The 21,386-nt window shown below is 39.5% G+C and overlaps 1 protein-coding gene across 6 annotated transcripts; it reads left to right on the top strand.

Moving 5' to 3' along the window:
- Positions 1 to 179: 179 nt before the first annotated feature.
- LOC116708736 (inverted formin-2) lies at positions 180 to 20,976 on the top strand. 6 transcript variants are annotated; one of them, XM_032546710.1, is made up of 23 exons: positions 188 to 402; positions 6,477 to 6,887; positions 8,324 to 8,439; positions 8,536 to 8,695; positions 9,273 to 9,306; positions 9,979 to 10,120; positions 11,058 to 11,190; positions 11,379 to 11,915; positions 13,125 to 13,270; positions 13,371 to 13,432; positions 13,526 to 13,628; positions 13,725 to 13,810; positions 14,509 to 14,609; positions 14,693 to 14,763; positions 14,848 to 14,955; positions 15,050 to 15,120; positions 16,127 to 16,247; positions 16,349 to 16,513; positions 16,774 to 16,876; positions 17,652 to 17,804; positions 18,576 to 19,397; positions 19,659 to 19,721; positions 20,363 to 20,976. In XM_032546710.1, exons 2-22 carry the CDS (start codon positions 6,491 to 6,493, stop codon positions 19,718 to 19,720), a joined length of 3,693 nt encoding a protein of 1,230 aa, XP_032402601.1. In that variant the 5' UTR covers positions 188 to 402; positions 6,477 to 6,490; the 3' UTR covers position 19,721; positions 20,363 to 20,976. The 6 variants fall into 6 exon arrangements, 5 of the variants coding, with proteins under 5 accessions (XP_032402605.1, XP_032402604.1, XP_032402603.1 ...); XR_004336762.1 differs by having other exon boundaries at positions 187 to 402; positions 18,576 to 19,721; XM_032546711.1 differs by lacking the exon at positions 19,659 to 19,721 and having other exon boundaries at positions 187 to 402.
- The last annotated feature ends 410 nt before the right edge of the window (positions 20,977 to 21,386 follow it).

Genomic DNA, 21,386 nt, shown 5'->3' with positions numbered 1-21,386 from the left:
ATTTATTTATTTATTTAGTAGCTTCTTTGTAATATTCTAATTTTAAGTATGTTCTGATTCATTGAGATAATCCCAGAAATGCCTACTTTTTTCATATCGTACTTGCTTGATTCAAACCAAATTATTCTGAAAAGTCTAACAGGATGTTGTAGTACATCACTTGTACTGTGACTCCTTTGCAAGTGAGTAAAGGGGCCGTGGTGACTGGAGAGCGGCAGGCTGCGGTCCGCATTCCACGGGAAGGGGTCTGTCCTGCCAAGCAGAACCCAAACCATCAGGGGTCATCATCTCGTCTATTGTCTGGAAGAGGAAGAAAAACGCCTGCAACGCGCGCCGCTATGTAAAAGTCTGAGGAAGAAGCGATTTTTCCAAACTGAGAGAGTATTTATGGAATAAAACCAGGTATGGCATTGCATTTAATCTGTGATCTGCAATGTGATAACATTTAATTTTTCTTATCTTTCTCGTTTACGGACTGCCATGTTATGTCCCGTGTTATGTGTAAATGTCGCAAACTGAAAACAAAGATGTGCTAATTCTAACAATGTGCCAGCGCTGAATGCAGACTGAGTCTGTGACAGGATGCAACAGTCCTGTCGATCCATCTTGGAGGTAATAAGCGACCAAATTGTAGCGAGCTATATTTACCTATAGGCAGGAGGAAGGGAGGAAGGACGTGGTGATCAACTAAACAAGAATCCACGCAGAGGAATGTGGTTTTGAGGGTGTTTCTGAATCAAATGTGTAGTAACACATGGTTTTGGATGTCCCATCAGTTGCTAAAATATGCAGTCTGAAAGGGGAAAATGTGTAAAAAAAAAAAAAAAAGAAGAAGAAGAAAAAAAAAGGAAACTAAAACACTACATGATGTTTTATCTTAACACAGAATATGTGCCTGCAGACTAAAACTGGTCACTCCCTTTAAAAACACAGAGGGGAGGAGATGACTTAAAGAAGCCCCAGATGTTTTCTCTGGCATTTTTGAGCTCCACTCATTGTTTATATTCACTCCAAGGACTCCCTAGAAGTTTAAAAGACAGTTTTGATGTCAAATCTTCTTTCCTTAGTGTTGCATGTTCATGTAGACAAAACAAAATGGCTTGGTGAAAATACTGCAAACACCCCCTCTTATTTAGTTCAATCAAAATCTTTGACTTTCTTGAATTAGTTTAGCAGACAAAAGAGGAAGAAATAACATTCAAGTGTAAAAAAAATCCCTCAGCATATGCTTTAGAGGAAATAAAGCCGTGGAGATGTTTCTGCACATTCACAAGTGTTGATGCCGCCACAGTGGCAGTGGGCTGCTGTGTGGGCGCTGGAAGCAGAGGATCTGTGAGGAGGCATGTCTTGTGTGCAGTGAATCAGCCTGCTATTAGCAGTACACGTGGGAGCTCTGGCAGACAAGGTCGACAAATTAAAGGTGCCAATATCTACCTGAAGAGAAAATGCAAATGCAGGGTTTGATTGCTGACAGTTTGGTGCATTACAGGTTCAGTTCAGTAAATTAGAATATCATCAAAATGGACGTTTGTTTCAGTAGTTCAGTTCAAACAGATTCATTATATACAGAGTGATATATTTCAAGCGTCTATTTTGGTTTATTTAGATGTTTAAAATCCACAATTTAGTTTCTCAGAAAATGAAACTATTACATAAACCAGTTCAACATCTTATGACTTAGACAGTGATGTTGTAGGGGATTACCTGGCATCAACACCCTTCACAGGGAGGCTAAGCCACAAAAGATAATAGCTAATGAGATATCCAAGTAGAGTAAGTGAAAGTTGAGAGGAAGGATAACGCATGGTAAAAGAAAAAGTGCGCATGTGAAAGGGGTAACCTGCTGCTGACTTGACATTTGTCCAACAGATTGTCATTGCCACTTTACAATGACCATCTGTCAAGGTTAAGCAATAAACGTTTATTGCTATAGAAGCTGGGTTTTGATAGAATGTGTGGTCCATTTATATTAATGGAAAGTTAAGTGGAAGGAAAACATTGCACAGGCAACTACCTTAATTTCCTTGTGAAGCAAAGTTAATTTAACCTTCCGGTGTGACTCACAAGGGATGGACTTTGGCTGCAATCAGTGCGTTAAGAGCAAACATTCACAGATGTATGCCGAACATGTGCTACAACTATGACGTTTCTTGTTTTAAGCCACTTCTGAATAAGAGACACCAGAAATTATTTACCTCAACTATATCCACTCCTAAGGAGAGGGATATAAGGGACTAAAAGAGCAGACAAAATTTGAATAACAACCACCATACTATAAGGGTAACCAAAGACTTTACTGAATACTGTCAACCGAAGTGACCAAAATGCCGGCAGCCAAGAAAGACAACTTCTGACCTAATCCCCCCAGAGAAAATATGTAGCATTGCCAAGAGAAAGATTAGAGATTAGAAACACCAGACTCAACAATGCAGACAAGCTGAAGGCTGCCATTAAAGCAACCTCTGCCTCCTTAACACACCAGCGTTTAATATATTGACCTACAGTACATTGGTCCACATTTCTGCTTTTAAAAATCCTTTTATTTCTCTTTTTTTTGTCTTTTCTTAGAAACAGAATTTTGAGTTTTTACAAGCTATGAGCTGTAAGTATGTAAATTAACTGATATTATGCAAACAATATAACACAAAGTTTTTTTTCTTTTTGAATCAAATTACTGAAATAAATGAAGTCTTAATGATCCTCAAATTCATTGACCTTCACTTACAAATCTGAATCCTTGTGAAGAAAGTCATGTCATACAAAAAGGGAACTTCTACTGTTAGGCTAACATGTTTCTCAAGTATCAAGTTTCCTGTCCTGGGAAAGGACTTTCCTTCCTTTTGAAAAGTGTTGTGGAAAAAATTACTTTAACAAGGGTGTGGATGAGAAGAAAATAAGAAATTTATTAAAGGCTTGCAAGGTAAGAACTAAAGTACAGAGTCAAAGGAGTCTGTCAAGTCTGCTCTGATTAACAGTGAATTCTGGCTTCCTTTTATAGGTTCTGGTCAGTCGATAATATAACAGCAGGTTGTCACCGTCTCTGGGTATTTCCCAGCAAAGAGAAGAGAGGCTTGATTGGATTTTAGGTGACTTATAGGTGAACTTGAAGAGAAGACATGCAAGAATTTCAATGTGATTAATTACTAGGATATACAGTACAGAGGATGAGATGACAAGTGGCAGGATGCAGCTGTTTTCCATGAGTTGTCTATCCAGGAATAAGGATATTGATTGTTATGCACCAAGAATTCCATGGAGCCCAACAGAAATGGTCTTGCCATTTGTCTATTGTTAATGAAAGGGAGTTGTTATTTGATTCATAAAAGGCAGCCTCACTTCTGGGTTGGAGAAGTAAAACTTAGATGGTCTCCAGGATCAAAGACTTCCCCTCCCGTTATATGACACTGTAGAAGTCTATAGGAGAGCATCATGCTCTCAAACATGTTGTTATAGGAGAGCATCTCATGATAAGATCATCCAGACACAATCTAAAGCACAAGAGGGGTGAGGAGCACATTATAAAATTTTCCATTACAAAAGTTCCCAAGCCAACCTTGGAAGTTCTGCTCAAAGTTCACACTCCAGCCTGCCTGACGTGTCTTAGTCATAACAGAACCAGAATCCATTTAGCACAACTCTCCAAACTGTTAAAATTCCCCTAAATTTCAGGCGTCAACTTGGGACTTTTGCTCCTCAGCTCCTAATCATTAGGAAAGTGTGATGAACTGAAAGTGAAAGAAGAAACAAGATCACAGAGCATAACTGCTTTTAGCCTGAACAGTGCAGGGAACATTCCATCCTTTTTTTTGTGTCAGAGATGAACACAGCTCTTTGAAGGGTATTCAGAAGGCCTTTTGTGAACAGCCATTGTCTGCCTGCTTGCTGCCACGGTAACACTCTTCACAGTGGCAGCAGGACTAAAATGCTGCAGTCAGAATTGACAAATGTCTCACCAGAAAATGTGAGAAAATAATTCCAATTTTTACCTTAACACCACGCAGCGATTTAAAATCTGATGTCGCTTTTTTTTTTTCTCCACAATTCCTCGCTTTTTTTCTTTCTGCCAAACACTTTCAGAAAAGCGACTCATCCAAGCAATATGCAAGCTGCTTGTTTCTGTAGTTAAATAGCAGTAACGGCTCTCAGGGAAGGCATTCTTACTGCAGGGTAAAAGAAAGCACTCCAGGATTGTTTTTGCATGACCTTTCATAGAGCGCTGGTTTTTTTTTTTTTTTTCATGTTTATAACTTAGTGCCACATCTGTATATGTGATGCATTCCAAGTGTGAAACCATCAGCAGAGCACATTCAACAACCCAATTTCAAAACTGACGCTCCTACAAAGTCTATGGTTTAAACATTTATATTGATGTTTTTAGGGAAAGAGATTCCCTTTTTTAGCTTGAATGTGACTGTGGGAATGCGCTTTTTCAGGAGCCCAGGCTGGAGTTTATGGCAGTTATTAAGAAGAAGGGGACTTTGCTCTGTGGTTTTTACCAGAAAAGGCCAGTTGTGCAGTACATGTGTCCATTTGTGCCTGCACTAGATGTTTTTTTGTTTGTTTTCTGTTTTCTGTTTCTGCACAGTTTTGTAAATGCATTAATTTTCAACGGGTGTGCCATATTCACATAAATGTTTAGCCTTGTTTGAACTGAATACCTTTGCAGAGAGTTTATTAGGTTTTCATCTTGTGAATCTCTGTGCCACTAAAAGGTCACTGAATTTCCAGCAGCCAATGCTAAAGATGAAGCACAAATCCCAGTAAATAAAAATAGAATAGAATCATCCAGAAGATTTTTGGTTTGACAATTGTCCAAGAGATATTTCGTCAAAAGGAGGGTAAACCACAAAAGACCATTGCTAAAGAAGCTGGCAGTGTAAATCATGCTGTATACAAGCATACTAATGGAAAGTTCAGTGGAAGAAAAAGGTGTGGTAAAAAATGAGACAAGTGACGCCACATCTAACGATGTCAAAATTTACGAATGTTATGTCCATGTACTCTACAATACGTGGGATCAATGCTTGGCATCATGGTATATAAGTAATCAGCAAATGGCACTACTGAGTGGTAAAGGAAGCCCACATTGTTTTAATGGTAGGCCTCAACTTCTCTGAATTCATGGGTCTGTAGTATCACATCTTCATCTTTATTACCACACTCCTTTCACTTAACTTCCTGTTAATATGTTTGGATAAAGCGCTCTGAACATCCACCTTTTTTAGCAGAAACTGTTGTTTGTGTATGTTTTTCTGCCACATGTTTTCTTTCTGCTCAACTTTTCATATATCATATGACCTTTTGTGGACTTTTATGTCTCTGGAAGGGCAATGACTGTTTGCAGGCCAACTGTCAAGTCTTCTGTTCTGCATTATTTCGGCAAAACATAACATAAGAGGAATGTGTTCAAAAAATAAGCAAAAATGAAATGTAGACGCTTAAAATATAACACTGTGTGAATAAATCTAGATATTGTATGCGTTTTGAATTGCATAATAAAATAAAGCATTTTCATAATATCAAAATTCATTGTGGACCAATTGTAAATTTACATTTTTAGAAATCATCCTCATGCCCCTTTTGCATGGTCGACAGTAACATCTTCAGAAAGCACAGTTTATAAGCACTTCATTTAAGGTTGGCTTGTTTGTGGGGCTTTCCAGCCTTTTCATATAGCAGAAGAAGTTTAGTTTACAGCAAAGTTTTTCCTTCAGATGACTTATCCTTGAAGATGATGTTTGTGCTGTTGGGAATAACAGAGCAACCCCAGTTCACAGCTCTTCTCAACAATCCTGAAGGTGTTCTACAGGCAGTCCTGGGTTTCAGGATGCTTTGGGGCCCCATTCATCATGACCTTCCTGTTCCTGTTCACTGCCATTTCCTTCTTACTAACAGATAGTAAAACTTTAGGAAAAACTTCAGTTTAATTTCACCCTTTGTTTGCTTTGCCTGGTGTTCCGTTGAGTTATTTTTTTTAATCATACAAAAGAAGAATAACATGTACTCATCTTTGTTAAAATGTTGAAAGGTTTGATTTCTCTTGCTTTCTCCTTTAGTTTATAAACTATCCCTGTTTTCTCATAGATTATTTAAAGTGACAGAAGTCTTGTTCCAAAGGGACCAAATTGTTGCGTACCACTTTCTTTTATAGATAAAAACACAAACTGTCTGAGTTGAGCTTACTGTGAGATTAAGCTGGAATGTTTGGCAGAGCTTCTGATGACCGGACTGCTGACATATCTGTTGCTCTTCCACAAAGTGCAGACTTGCCGTTTCCCATTCTCTATTCCCTCCGATAAGGCTGTCTGTCAGTCTGCTTCCTCTAGTTTAGATAGATGTGACTGCACTGTATATATAGCAGCCATAATTCTTGGATATCAGTCACTGGCAGGCCCTTTTAGCAGTCTAAAATAATCTGATTTTCATCCTCTTTTACTGACAAAACCTTTAATGCTTTTCATTGCTCTGCCCTGTAGGTCTACCAAGCACCATGTCAGGGATATCCGATGGGAAAAAGAAGTGGGCAGCAGTCAGGGATCGCCTGGGCTCCTCTCAGGACTCCGACACGCAGCAGGAGGCCAACTTGGAGAGCGCCGACCCCGAGCTGTGCATCAGACTGCTGCAGGTTCCCACCGTGGTAAACTACTCGGGCCTGAAGCGACGCCTGGAAGGCAGTGACCAGACATGGATGGTCCAGTTTCTGGAGCTGTGCGGGCTGGATCTGCTCCTGGAGGCCCTGGACCGGCTCTCGGGCCGCGGGTGCTCCCGCATCGCCGACGCCTTGCTGCAGCTCACATGCGTCAGCTGCGTCCGAGCCGTAATGAACTCATCAGCAGGGATCCACTTCATCATAGAGAATGAGGGCTACATTAGGAAGCTCTCGCAAGGTGGGTTCAACAAGCTTTCTTGTTAACATGTCTTCATATTTCAGACGCCTCATTCAGCACATGCTCCACTTCATAGTTTTGTGTTAATTTAAAAAAAGAAAGTGAGGCACGGTTAATCACCCTTTTCCGATATTATGTAATATTTGTTGTGTTGGTCCTAACCTACAAGATGAAGGGATTTTCTGTGACTCATCATGCTGAGCTGAAGTTTCCTGTCATGCACTCACTGCCTTGCAAAAATGTTCAGACCCCTTGAACGCTTCCTCTTTTTGTCACGCTGAAACCATAAATTTCAATGTGTTTTACAGAGATTTCCCATGGTGCCATAAATCCTAATATTTATTTAGGATTTCTGAATCTTTATTGACAAAATAGCTGAAAAGATTTGTGTGCATTTTTACTGAACAACTTTAGACATTCTACTCTGGACTTTCTATGAAATAGCTAATGGTTGAGGAATGTCCTGTTTATCTCCATCCATCTTCCCTTCAACTTTAACTTTGTTATCCTGGCTGATGAAAAGTATCTGAACAGCATTGTGCTGCCATCACCATGTTTCACCATGGTAACCGTCTGTTCAGAGTTCATATTATTTTGCATTTATTCTTCAAAATTTTGTTTTGTTATGTGACCAGAGAAGATTCTTTCACACATCTGCCTCGGCCATCCACCTACACATGGCTTGAGCCAAACTGCACAAAGTATCTCTTCTGATTTTCTTTTAACAGTAGCAGATTTAGTCAGATTTATGGAGTAAATCATGAATAGCTGTATTTTGTCCCCTGAGCCATGAATCTCCCCAGCTCCTTTATAGTTACCATCTTGGCTTGCAGTTGTACCAATCTCTTTACATTTTCAGATGATAAATTAAACAGTCCATGAGATGTTCAAAGCTTGAGGTATTGCTTTCTATTTTGTTCCTTCTTTAAATCTATGTTTAAGCTATTTTCAATGTTCCTTGGTCTCCATGATGCTGTAATATTCTCTAGCAACCCTTTAAGGTCTTCACACAACAGCTGTTATTTTCCCCCGATAAGAAAATATTACACAAGTGGACCCAATTTTCTAATGAAATGACTTCTGGACGCACTTATAAATAAGTTTCTTATAAATAAGATCAAAAATGGGTTAGTATTTATTTTTTATTTTGCAAAGGAACAATTGTTCCCTTCCAGTATACTGAAGTTGGAAGACACTATACAGAGCAATGTTTCAGGACATCCTCAGAGCACTGTAAATATTGGATTTTCTTTGTTTTTATCTAAAGCAAAATGCCACATGGGTTGCAAAGTTCAGTTTGAGTAATCTCAAAGACAGCAAGACAAAGCATCCTGCTTGGACTTAAGACAATAATTAAAGTAAAGAGGCAGAAAAAAATATATATTTACCAAACCTAAAGTGTGAGAACTTAACGTGACAATACAAATATTCTGCAGCCTTGGACACCTCGAACATCATGGTGAAGAAGCAGGTGTTTGAGCTCCTCGCCGCCCTAAGCATCTTCTCTGCAGAAGGTCACCGCCTGGCTCTGGATGCCCTGGATCATTACAAGGCAAGCAAAACAAATACATCTTCCACATGCTCACCTGCTTTGGAGCTCGCCCAAATTAACTGGTTTCTCACTCATCTCTGATTCTCCCTCCTGCAGGGCTTGAAGACACAGCAGTATCGCTTCAGCGTCATTATGAACGAGCTGCAGGGCACAGATAACATCCCATACATGGTTACACTCCTCAGTGTCATCAATGCACTCATCTTTAGCACAGATGACCTGAGACAGAGAGATAAAATCAGAAAGGAGTTCATTGGTAAGTCATTCAGTTTACAAACAAGGTGATCGCAATATTTGTCGGTGGACGCAGAAGGTCAGCAGCGTTAGCTTTGTAACACATTTCTTTGTCACTGGGTCTCCGCTAAGAATAGGTCCAATGGCCTAATTCTCACACAAAACGCCTGGGAACTAAGTGTGTGCAACATTCTGTTTTCACAAGTTTAGCAGCACAGCTCGTGCCTGAGAAACTGCCATCAGTCTTGGATGGATCAAACTAATTTAAGAGTTTTATCATTTCTTTAAGACGAGGTGCCATCTGGAAATCTGAACCTTAAGAAACACACAGTGCTCCCCATAGAAGTAGCACCCAGAAATCAGTGTGGCAGACAAGGGAGCTGCAGCTAAACAAACATGTCAGCTCCCACCACATCAAAGCAATTAGCCACCTGGTTGACCCCTCCTACTATATGATTGCTCACCTGGGATCTCTGGACATCAATGCCGAACTAACAGCACCTAAGTGCTGAAGGATTGTTAAGATAACCTTAGAAAAAATCTAAGACGTGAATGTTGTGATAGTTTGAGCTTTTTTTTTATTGTTTCTGGTTTTGCAGGCCTCCAGTTACTTGACATTCTGCCAAAATTAAGGTAAGCCTGCTGTGGCTGAGTCTTGTCCTCTTTCTCTCTATCTCTCTGTTATTAAAATTCATGCAGTTTCTTTTATCAAAGTGATTAACAGGCTGCATGTACCTGCAGGTCTGCCTTTAATGGTACTCGGAGAAATACTGGCATAGTAATTTGTAGGATAAATATGGAAGAAAAAAAGGTTAGCTGCAGAGGCTTTAGCAGTCAAGAAGACTGTTTAAACACTTTCACCTCTGCCTCATTAAAACTTTAACTGATTCCCTGCAGAGGTATAGAAGATATGGAATATTCTTTTTTTTTTTTTTTTACAGGATGCGTCTTGAAAATAATTGTATGAAATTGTATGTGTTATCAGAATGTATTTACTGTCCTATTTTCTAAAAGTTAGTCATCTGTCTGAAATATTTTTTTATTTTTAAGTGAAAATCATAAATGTAAACCTTTAGCTAATCACATACATTCATAATCCAACAAGACCCTCTTTATACAGTTCTCTTTATGTGTTAATTTCTTTTAACATACCTGTCCTTACGTTAGTATTTGGTAAAATGAAGAATAATAAAGTTGAACCATGTTTTTATTGAGATATTTAAAATTTTAGCTTTGGATTGGAGACAGAAATTTAGAGCTTGAATTAAACCGATTACATTCTATAATATAATATTTGGTTTTCAGAGATCAAGAGGACGAAGACTTGATTATTCAATGTGAAGCTTTTGAGGAGGCAATGGCTGAAGATGAGGAGGAGCTGCTGCGAGTGTACGGAGGCATTGATATGAGTAATCACCAAGAAGTGTTCACTGCACTCTTCAACAAGGTGAGTCCAGCAAACAGTTGGCATTATCCAATTAAGTAGAAAGTGAATAAATGCATGCTTCGGTTTCATTCAGGGCAGTGTAGACGAGGGGGCGACAAACCTCCGGCCACCTTTTTATTAACACCCACACATCAAAATAATTTATTATCTAGACAGTACCAGGCACAAAGTTTGTATGGTTCAAAAACTCTTCTGTACCTTCATGTTTCGAACCAGTGGATCCTTGTTTTTGTTTTTACCAGACAGCTGTCTGTCTATGACGCACAAATAGCTGAGATTATGTATTAAAGTACCGCATGTAAACCCAATTATTAATCGAATATTGAACTCTTATTAGAAACATTGCAGCTCCGAAGGACAAACTTCATATCAGTTTCTAATTAGTGCAGAACGGCAGACAGAAAACATGGAGATATGAAAAGAAAAAACTGATTTAGGAGCAAAATATCTATATTTTTTTCCTTTTTTTTTTTTTAAACTTAAAGACGAATAATCTTTTCCTAGGAAATAATCTGTCATGATTACATCAAAATATTCATTATGGAGATGTCATATTTTCAAACAAAACAAAATATAACTTTTTGGAATGGGTACAAAAATACTTGGATTAATGGAACAAGAGCAACTGTGTCCTTTCCATATTTAGAGAAATAAAATGAAGGCATAGTTCACTTGAAAAAATAATAAATCACATAATTTAACTGTAAATAATTATGTGGCAGTTTGTGTAATGGGGCAGTTGGTGTCGTCTTGTTTTTAGAATGCTAATTCTAATATGGGGTGGGGGGACATGCAAAAGAACTTAAACCAGCAAAAAAAAAAAAACTTTCTGCATTCCTTTATCATTAAGAATCACAGTGAAGTAGCTGCAAAGTTACAGGTTTCAGATTTTATCCTGAGGATTTTTCTTCCATGCCTAACTCGTATGTGTGTGCAGGTGAGCAGCTCTCCAGCCTCCCTCCAGCTGCTCTCCATCTTGCAGTCCGCACTATTGCTCGGGCCGAGCCGAACCGATATCTGGCTGGCTCTGGAGTCCATCACCAACAGAGCCATACTCCTCGCTCAGGATTGTGAGTCAGCACTGCAACAGCAACGCATTCACTAAAGACAACACTCAAAAGAGGCTAATAGCATGATTAGCGAGCGTTTACCCAGGAAGACTGATTTAAGTGCATCATTAAAGTGAGGCTGAAAGCTTTGTTGTTACGTGAGAAATGCTTTTAAGTGTCGTTCATTGCCGTGTGCGTTTGTTCTCCAGCCCAGATGGAGTCCTGTGAGAAGATCATGCAGCGACTGATGTTCTTCAAGGGGAGGAGCTGCGAAGGCCATCATGAAATAGATGGGCTTGTGCTGAAGGTGGACAAGGCTGTGCAGACCGGTCTGGATCAGGAGGATGGAGACAAACAGGACACCAACACAGCATCCACTCAGAAGCCTCTGTGTGCCTCTCCTCCCCCACCTCCACCACCACCTCCACCTCCTCCACCACCACTACCTGGAGGGCTGGGTGGACCTCCTCCACCGCCACCCCCTCCACTGCCTGGAATGCCTCCACCACCCCCACCACTACCATGTGGTCCGGGGATGCCTCCCCCTCCACCACCATTACCAGGAATGGGTGGTGCACCACCTCCACCTCCTTTACCTGGGATGCCTCCACCTCCTCCTCCTCCGCCGGGGATGATTGTGCCTCAGAGTAGCCAGATCCTGGGCTCCAGTACCCCATCAAAGCCAAGCAGATGTCCCACTCTGAAGATGAAGAAACTCAACTGGCAGAAACTTCGCTCTGTCGCAGGCAAGTCGTCATTGCTTTCCCGTACATCTTAAGATTAACTTGGACTTGGGTATTTAATGTCAATGTGAACATTTTCAAAAATAAACTCCCTCTAAATGCAATGGAACTGCAAGACTTGTTTATATGGCATTTGCAAGCTTAGAGTCTTCCTTCAAAGGGTTTTCCTTTGACACTAACCAACAACCTAAGGGTTGCTGCTGACATGCTATACCCCTGTTCAGCTAAAAGTATTCCCTGATGACTGCTGTCTCTTACTTGAATAATGCCACTGCCAAAGGGCAAAACATGTTGCCTGGGTGGTTCCCCACATTTCAGTTCTTTAAAGCATCCATGGGATGTGGTGGACAAACGGGTTGGATGCAACGAGACCCCACTTCCCAGTGCAATGGACTTCAGACCTTTGCTGCCACAGGACACCATCAGAGGTCTAACGGAGTCTCTGCCTCAACTGATCAGGGCTGTATTGACATCAGTAACAGAGATTACGGACTACTAGGCAGGGGGCATAAGGTTAGGCCTAATCAGTGTATCTTTGACTTGTTCCATCATGCCCAGAACCTCGGGGAAATCACCAAAATTCCTTATTTTGGCAAACTCCCAAACTCATTGGTTTGGGAGATTCTTCCCTCTGGCTTTTCCTCCCCAGGTAAAATGCATTTGTCTTTGTACTTTCATGATTGTTTTGCAGTGCAACATAATGGAAACACAAACTTTTTTTTTTAACTTTATTCCAGACTTTACTGTTTTCACAGATAAAAATTCTGATAGTTTCCAAAAAGGCTTCTTAAGGATTTTGTGTGATTAAAATTATTGGAAATTCAATTGAAGATATAGACATTTGTTTCTGTTATTTGAGTCAAGTTTATTTGTATAGCACATTTCAAAATGCTTTGTACCATTAAAAACATAATACTGTAACAAATTATGAAACAAGCAGTAAATATTACATTTTGTAATGGAAACAGGTGGGTTATTAGACTTGATTTAACGTAATTCAGCATCTTTGTAGTTTTCTGAGAGTTTGTTCCAGACTTGTGGTGCATGCACGCCACCCCAAGCTGATATCAGTGAAAGATTCATCAAAATAAACAGTTTCTTCTTTAATCATTGTTTAAGTTACAGAAAGGCTGCATTTTTGCTTACTAATGTTTGGATATAACATTAATCCTAATGATCCTAAATCAGGTTCCCTTCTCTCCCTGAGCGCAGATGGTCAGTCCATGTGGGCGTCGGTTCAGAAAGAACCGCCTCCTCATGAGCCAGACTACGGCAGCATCGAGGAGCTCTTCTGTCTGCCAGTCACCGAGCCCAAAGACAAGGGAGCAGCTGCTCCTGTGAAGAAGGAGCCCAAAGAGGTGAACACTTCAGAAACATTATTTCAGACAAAACGCATGTGTGCTTTTGTCAGCATTGATGATAACACATTGATCTTTGTTTCTTCTATGTGTTCTATAGATAACATTCATTGATCCAAAGAAAAACTTGAATATGAACATATTCCTTAAGCAGTTTAAATGGTAAGATTTTACTCTCCATTGTCTTAAAAACCTATTGTGCATCATGCTATATTTCTATAAGTGACTTTTTTTGTTGTTTTTTTTTATGCTCAGCACAAATGAGGAGTTTGTAGCCATGATCCAGAACGGAGACCGAAGCAGGTTTGATGTAGAGGCGCTAAAACAGCTTATGAAGCTCCTACCAGAGAAGCATGAGGTTTGTTGCAATCTTTACTCAAATAGACTTGGCACACCTGTCTGCTAACTCATTACCTATTTTTGAAGTTTTATTGCTTATGTATTTTTGGCGTAGATTGAGAATTTGAAGTCCTTCCAAGGAGAAAAAGACAAGCTGGCGAATGTTGATCGCTTTTACACCTCTCTACTTAATATACCATGGTAAATTTCAGCTTTATTTCTAGCTTTATCGCATATTTTTAGTTTGCCTCAGCTCAATTTCAAACATTCTATATGGTGGTATATGTGCACAACTTAATGTCGTCAGTAAATAAACAATTTTTGTAATTTTTTTCCTTCTTTTTCGCCAACATGCAACTACATTTTACACTGCTCAATGATATATTATGTGTTTTGGGGGGGGGGTTATGTAGAAGATTAACATGTAAATAGCAATAAGACTTGCTGCATAGCTGTGGCCCTACTTCCTTTTGAAATTATGGGAAAGGCAAAATATAAGAAATACTTTTGCTTTTGTAATATTTTAATTTGTCTATAATTTTGCCCTAGTCAAAAATAAAATCTCCTTCTGTGTTGGTGGGTAAAATTTTAATCATTCTTGAATTACAGTTCAGGGCTGCAAAACAATAAGTTCAGAGGTGGCAAATGGCCCCCAGAAAACTCTTTGCACACCAAGGCTGTACACCATATCTCATTAAAATATTTTTTTTAATTGCACTTATGTAATCAAATTGTCAGAGACAAAACTTATTGTTTTCATCAGCTGCAAGATAGAATTAATATACTGATGTACAGGAGTTTCCTGTTTGAATTCAGTTGCTGAAATGGATGAATGTTTTGGTCATTTCAATGATTGTGATGCACCTCTACTTTACAAATTTTTCTATCCATGTCCTCAGTTATCAGCTCAGAATTGAATGCATGTTGCTGTGTGAGGAGACGGCATCACTGCTGGAGATACTCAGGCCTAAAGTGAAGCTTGTCGAGGAGGCCTGCCAGTGTAGGAAACTGCACGTCAGTTGAAATGCGCCCTAAATGCTTTAACTGTATGTAACACTTTTTTTTTTTTTTTTTTTTTTCCAGCTCTCCAGATGAGCACATTGCTGCCCAGTTTCTGCAGACTCATCCTCGATGTTGGAAATTTTCTCAACTATGTAACAACCCCCTACACTCTTATGCATTTACTTGAGGTGATATTTGTTCATCTTGTGCATTTTTAATTGCCAATCTACTTTCAGGGAAGTCACACAGGAAACGCTGAGGGGTTTAAGATCAGCTCTCTGCTCAAGTTAACGGAGACGAAGGCCAACAAGAGCCGTATCACGCTGCTTCATCACATCCTGGAGGTATACAGACAGGCCAACAGCTGTCCAGACTTATTTCCCTCTCAATCAGTCATGAATATGTTTAATTACCCACTTTGTGTCTTGTTTTCCAAAGGAAGCAGAGGCGAACCACCAGGAGCTCTTGGCTCTGCCGGATGACATAGAGATATGTCAGAAAGCAGCAGGGTACAGAGATATTTACTCATTATCATGACTTTTTCTTTTGGTGCTTGTAGTTATATTCATTTTAATGATGATTGGGAACAAGATAGTTGAGACCACAGCAGAGGACTGCAGAAGACTGATCCTGGGCGGCAGTGCATAATACAGTGGTTATCACAAGGACTTTAACTTGTGATACAGTTAAAGTCCTCAGCTTGACTTTTAGTTCTTGAAATTAAATTTTGAGACTATTTATTTTGTGAGGAGGAAGAAGGTAAGAACAGAGATCATAAAACTCAGTGGAGAAATGTAGGCTTTGTTTACATACATAAAACCGCTGTCTGGAAACTGTCAGTACTTTTGGATGTTGATTGGGGAAAGGTTCCACGTTTATTATGCACTGCATCCGCTGTAGTTGCCATTCCAGGGCACTATATGGTGCTGTGACTTTTTGTTTTGTTTTGTTATTGCAATTCTTTTTACCCTTACAAGTCCATCCAGTATCTAAAGTGCAAAGTGGCTCAGACACTGAGCAAAATTTGTTTAAGCTAATTATTGTGGCTTAACATGTAGAGGGATAAATTGGTGAGAGTGGTTACTGATTATCACCATTTGTAGATTTACAGATGTTTAATAGTGATGGAACCCACAGAAAAAGTTCTCACTCCATCTTTTTTTCTGTCTTGAAATTGATTGGTCACACATCAATTTGATGAATGCTTTGTAAAATTAGCAATTGTTTAACTATGACAGTGATCTGTCATAATTAAGAAGTAGTCTATCAGACATTGCAAACCTAAATGGCTCATCTATATATAGTATGTACTTCCTGTGTGTGTTTTTTGTTTGTTTAAAAACTGGTTTATCTGCCTTGGGATAAAAATTGAAAACACAACATAGAATGTATTTTTTAACTTCAATATTTAGAGTTTTTTGTGGCTCTATTGTACAGATGTTTTCATGTCAATTTACTCTTGATTCCCAGATCTGTTAGAGATGTGTAACAAAGGGCTTTCTGGCTTCTTCCTAGGGCCAATGTGGAGTCCATGCAGTCAGAAACTGGTGCTTTGCTCAAACAGCTCAATGACTCTGCCAAGAAAGTGTCAAACTCTGTGGATGAGGTGAAGGAGCAATACGCAAAAATACTTGAGGTAAGAGGACACTCTGAAGGAAAAAAATGGTTGCCTCTTTTATGTTTTTTTTTCCTGCAGTTGGATCACATCCTAAGAGGTGGCCTTGCTTTTAACTGCAGGAAAACCTAAAGGCGTGCCAAAGTTTAAATGAAAGATTCACAGAGATCGAGAAGAAGAGGAGTGACCTGGCTGTCTACTTGTGTGAAGATGTGAGTCAGCTGTCGCTTGAGGAGCTCTTCGGAACCATCAGAACTTTCAGAGAACTTTTTATCAAGGCACTAAAGGTGAGGGAAAATATTTCAATGCTAATTATCTCAAATAATATCAGATTTACTTTAAAACCGCTTTTTTGTGTGGAGTCTGTACGACACTCCACAGCTGAGGCTGACTTGCATGTGTGGGAGTTCAGTTAGGAATATATGTATCGGTTGACTCAAGGTTGAATGAAGGCTGTTATTGTTTCCACCTAAATGATTCAAGACAAATTGCAGTGTATGTTTGGTACTCGTCAGTGATGGTGACACTCTTTGTTTCCTGATGAAAGGAGAACAAAATGAGGAAAGAACAAGCTGCCAAGGCTGAGAAGAGAAAGAAGCAGCTGGCAGAAGAAGAATCCAAGAGACGAAAGGGAGAGAATGGAAAAATAAGTAAGTTTTGCTCTGGAAATCTAAAATGCTGACCTAAAAATATAGATTTTTTTAAATCGAGATGGAGAAAATTTCCAGGGCAAAAGAATAACTTTCAGTCACCTACTTCAGCTTTTATGATTTTGTTTCTTTTAGTTTGGCGAATAAACACTAATGAAAATCACTGCTCCTCATCAGTTGGGTTTACACAACCTGTGTAGAAACTGACAGCTCAGCTTTGCAGCATTGGGCCTTTTAATTCACCATTCAGTTGCTGCACATCAACTTTTTGGCTAAATTGAGCTCCTGACCATTTTATGACATTAATTTACTTTTCCTGACAAGAAGGTTGACTGCTTTTTATTCAAAGGCAAGCTGTTTTCTCAACAAAACAAAGAATTTCTTCAGCAAACTTACTTTTGACTGATTGGAATGAGAAAATTGCCTAAAGTTTTCCCATTTTCCCCTTTGCATTTATCAAAGAGGTAATGAGCACCATGAGCCCACTTAATGTGCAACCCAAATCCTTGGTGAATGTAGTTTTGCGTTTCTGCCCTGGTGCTTTGAAATCTTCCCAGAAATTCAACATAAAGGCATACTGTAAATATTTACTCAGCGAGTGGTTCCTTATACTTCTGATGTCCAAATAACCACAAAAATGTATGTTTATGTTTTATGCAACACCAGTGCTACAACGTAAATTTGTCCTACGAGCATTAATTCTATATTTCTCACCAGAAGTTGTACCTAAGTGTCTCTAATATTTTCATCATTTTAATGACCTTATTTGTTGCAGTAAAGAAAGGCATTATGCCACAAAACGATGGCTGCATCATCGACCACCTCTTGGCAGACATCAGGAAAGGTTTCAGCCTGAGAAAGACCCGGCCAAGGTGCGATTCGGAAAGCCTCTCCTCTAGTGAAATGCGTAGAGATACATGCCCACCTGGTAAGGACAAGAGATGGTGGTCTCCATCCTCAGCTCCTTGCTCCATCCCTGAATGCATTAACCACAAACCACCAACCTGTCTTATAAGATTATATGTGCTTCTCTGCCCTGCCCCCTCCTGCATTTAGCTAAGCTAGTGTTGTTGCAACTGCTTTGTGAAGCTACTTTAGAGTTTCTTTGCTTGATGAGCTCTTTGTCATGCCTGCTGTGTGCTTTTGCTTATTGTGATTCACCAGTGAAGGACAGTAATTCAGCTAACATGTGCCGCTCAGGAGTTTACATGCTCTCATTGACATGGCTGTCTTTTCTTTCTGGCTTTAGAGGAAATATTTGAACCGATCTTTATTTGAAATGGTTATACAGCAAACGGTTTCAATGAATTTACAAGAAAAAGTATGCTGTGTCTAAAAGTAACATTCATGTTTAAAAAAAACAAATCGGCTCTGCCAATTCTGCTGACTGATCATTAATATGCTTAAAGGTGATTAGGAATATTTTTAATTATAAAAATATTAGTAGGCACCCAAACATAGATTTTGTCTCTTTATAATTTTGCCTCTGTTAATATATTTTGACTTTTCTCTAATCCTGACATTATACCGTCTTCCTTTAAAAAATATCGGTGGGGTAGTTTTTAGTCATTCCTTCCCTGAAAAAATTTTTCAAATCAGTCATTAAAAGTTAAAACCTATTGAAACTCGCGCTTCGTGGATGCAAACTTCTGACCGGCACAGTGTATCTCCATCAGTACAACCTGCATCTCTCCTTTAGGTTCAAGTGTGAAGTCTGCAGACGAAGGAGCCGCCCCCTCCACTCCCTCCAAACCTCACTCAGAGGATCACCAGCGCCTCGAAGGCGAAGTGAACGGCTTCATCAGCCCGTCAGCAGACACTGCACAAGCTCCACAGCTGAGTGCAGCCCAAGATGGGACAGCAGTGCCTCCCAATCCAACCCCTGGACAGCCATTCACAACAACTCATATTCCTCTGGAAAGGCCGGCATCGCTACAGGATGGTAAAGGCCAAGAGAAACCCACTGCCTCTGTACTGGACACAACACCACCACCTGAGGCTGAAGTTCAACCAGGTCTACATACAAACAGCTTTTCTTTAGATTCAACGGAGACTAGCGTCCTCAGTCCATCATCCCTGTCAGATTCAGACCTGCTTGAGGCCGTGCTGGACAGCGCATCGAGCCTGGTGCATGACGTCTCAGACGAGTCGGGCATTAGCAAAAGCCTCGATAACCAAGAAGGTTCATCTGTTACAGACACTAATGGGAAATGTGGTGAACTTCCCAAAGGGGATCACAAAACAAGCCATTTACCAAAAGCAAGGGGAGAAGATGAAGGTGAAGACAAGGAATATGTAACTGTGAGGACATGCGGGGAGGATGAAGTTTGGAGTAAGAAACTCTCAGAACCTGAAGCAAGTGTAGTTGCACTCGATGAGGGCATCAGCGGGTGTGACTTCCCAGATGGGCAGGAACCGGAAGAAGTGCCGTCGGTCTCTGAGGAAGTGTCCACCTCTGTTGCACCTGAACCAAAGAAACAGCTGAAGCTCTTTAAGCGAAGCAAAAAAAGGAGTAGTCAAGGTAAACCATTCATTCATTACAATAAAGGTCACACTTTGAAAGCTAGCTTCTCAAGATTTTTTAAAAGGGAAGCTATCTTTTCTTTTGCGTTTGTCAGTTTACTTTTTATGTTCTATCTCTTGGTGAATTTATATGAGCAGTTTTGCATGAACTCATTCATTTTTACGGTACAAATGCAAATATTAAATACTGAATGGATTTAACTCTCTGGTCAGTTTGTTTTGAATCTTCTGTTTTCCGTTTGACTCTCTGAAACACAAGGTAACAGTGGGAAAAGTGGGAAACGACACACTAAACATAAATCAGGCTGTGTGTTGCAGTGAGGTAGGTCAAATCGACCCGGTGCCAGACTGTAATCAGGATTATCCTAACGAACTCAATCATCGTCAGAGCTCTGTGCCAATAACACGTCATCTGTCGGTCTAACTGGAATCAGGATATTTTTCATCTGTCTGTGTCGTCTGACCCTTCTTAATGCTTGCTCTCCCTTAACACTCTTCAGACTCAGTGTTTGGTCATGCTGAAATCTTTCCTTGAGCTGATTCTAATGCCATTCAAAGCTGGTGGAAGCAAAAACCTGCCGCCGCACTACCATGCGCAGCAATTAATCCAGTACTGATCTCGGTCGGACTTGCAGTGTGAAAGTTGCTGTGGTGTCATTGTTGACTTTCCCCATGAAATCTCACTTTTGTGTCCTCTGTCCATATTTAACTGTCCATTCTCTGGAACTACAAGTGGGACTGTCTACCAACAGTCTCCATAAGCTTTCTGTAAACTTGGCTCTGTGCTTTTAACTCAATGAAAACAAATGTTAATGCATTCAAATGTTTCATCACTTAAATGTGTATATTTTTTTTTATTTAGATGCATCTTAATCTGTACATTTATATATTTTTAAATATATTAAAGTGTTTCTGGAAAAATGTATCTCCCCTGTATTCATTTCAATATTTGTTTCCCTACAGGTGATTCCAGAAAAAAGAAATCGAGAGGAAAAAGAAAGTGTTAATTTCCTGCTGGATTTATAAGCTGAAGAAAAGATTTTTAATGATCTAAAATGAGAATATTTACTGCAAGAACTCTCTGAAGATGTTGAAGTTGTCATCAGTCGTCTACAGAATCTCCCCTTGACCAAGAAGTAAAACATCCAGGTCTGATTTTTCACAGCATGGGTGTTGGTGTCACTTTATGTAAATTAGAGTTTGTTGTTTATATGAATGCAGAGCAGTCCTAAGATATATAAATATGAATGTGCTTTATATGTTTGTATATTTTGTAATAATTAGTGAAATGTGTTTTGCTATGAGTTGTGGTTACCCTGCAGCACCTTTTGAGAAGATATTGTTGGTGCAAGATGTCTAATTTATCAAAACAAAAAAAACAGCCTTTGTCTCAATTTATTTATATATTCTAGCAATCTCTAAAATAAATAAATGTAACTTTTAATGTTGAATATATTTTAATAAAATTTACTGTATTTTTTTTTTTCTCAAAGTGTTTTCCCCCAGCACTTTCTGTTTTTTTTTGTTTTTGTTTTTTGCTGGGTGCTTCATAACAATAAAATTTGCCATGATATACATTGCTGGCCACATTTATTGACAGTTGATGAAAACAAGTAAAACATCTCCAAATAATTTCATCTTATAACATAATCTCACCTTAAACAACTGTGCAGTTTTGTATGTACTTTCTTTTTGAACACCTATCTGTTGACATACACTGTTCAGTGCAGAGGGTAGTGCTGGTGCCTATTTCCATTGCTCACAGAGCCACAGCCATGCACTAGCACACTTAGTCCAAAGAGCAATATACAGTACATAACAATCAACAGTCGCTTTAGGAGCAAGCTGGATTCCCTGGAGAGAATTCCTACACGAACAGAAAAAACCTCAAAATTCCAATCAGAAAGACACCATCCTGGGATTCACTCCCATGAAATCAATATTTCATTGTGTAGTCCCAAAACAGAACAAACAAAAGTTATTGAAC

Source organism: Xiphophorus hellerii, chromosome 19 (genome assembly GCF_003331165.1).
Source record: "Xiphophorus hellerii strain 12219 chromosome 19, Xiphophorus_hellerii-4.1, whole genome shotgun sequence".
NCBI lineage: Eukaryota > Metazoa > Chordata > Actinopteri > Cyprinodontiformes > Poeciliidae > Xiphophorus > Xiphophorus hellerii.
The sequence above is the reverse complement of the archived record's forward strand: the minus strand, read 5'-3'. Positions and strand labels throughout refer to the sequence as shown.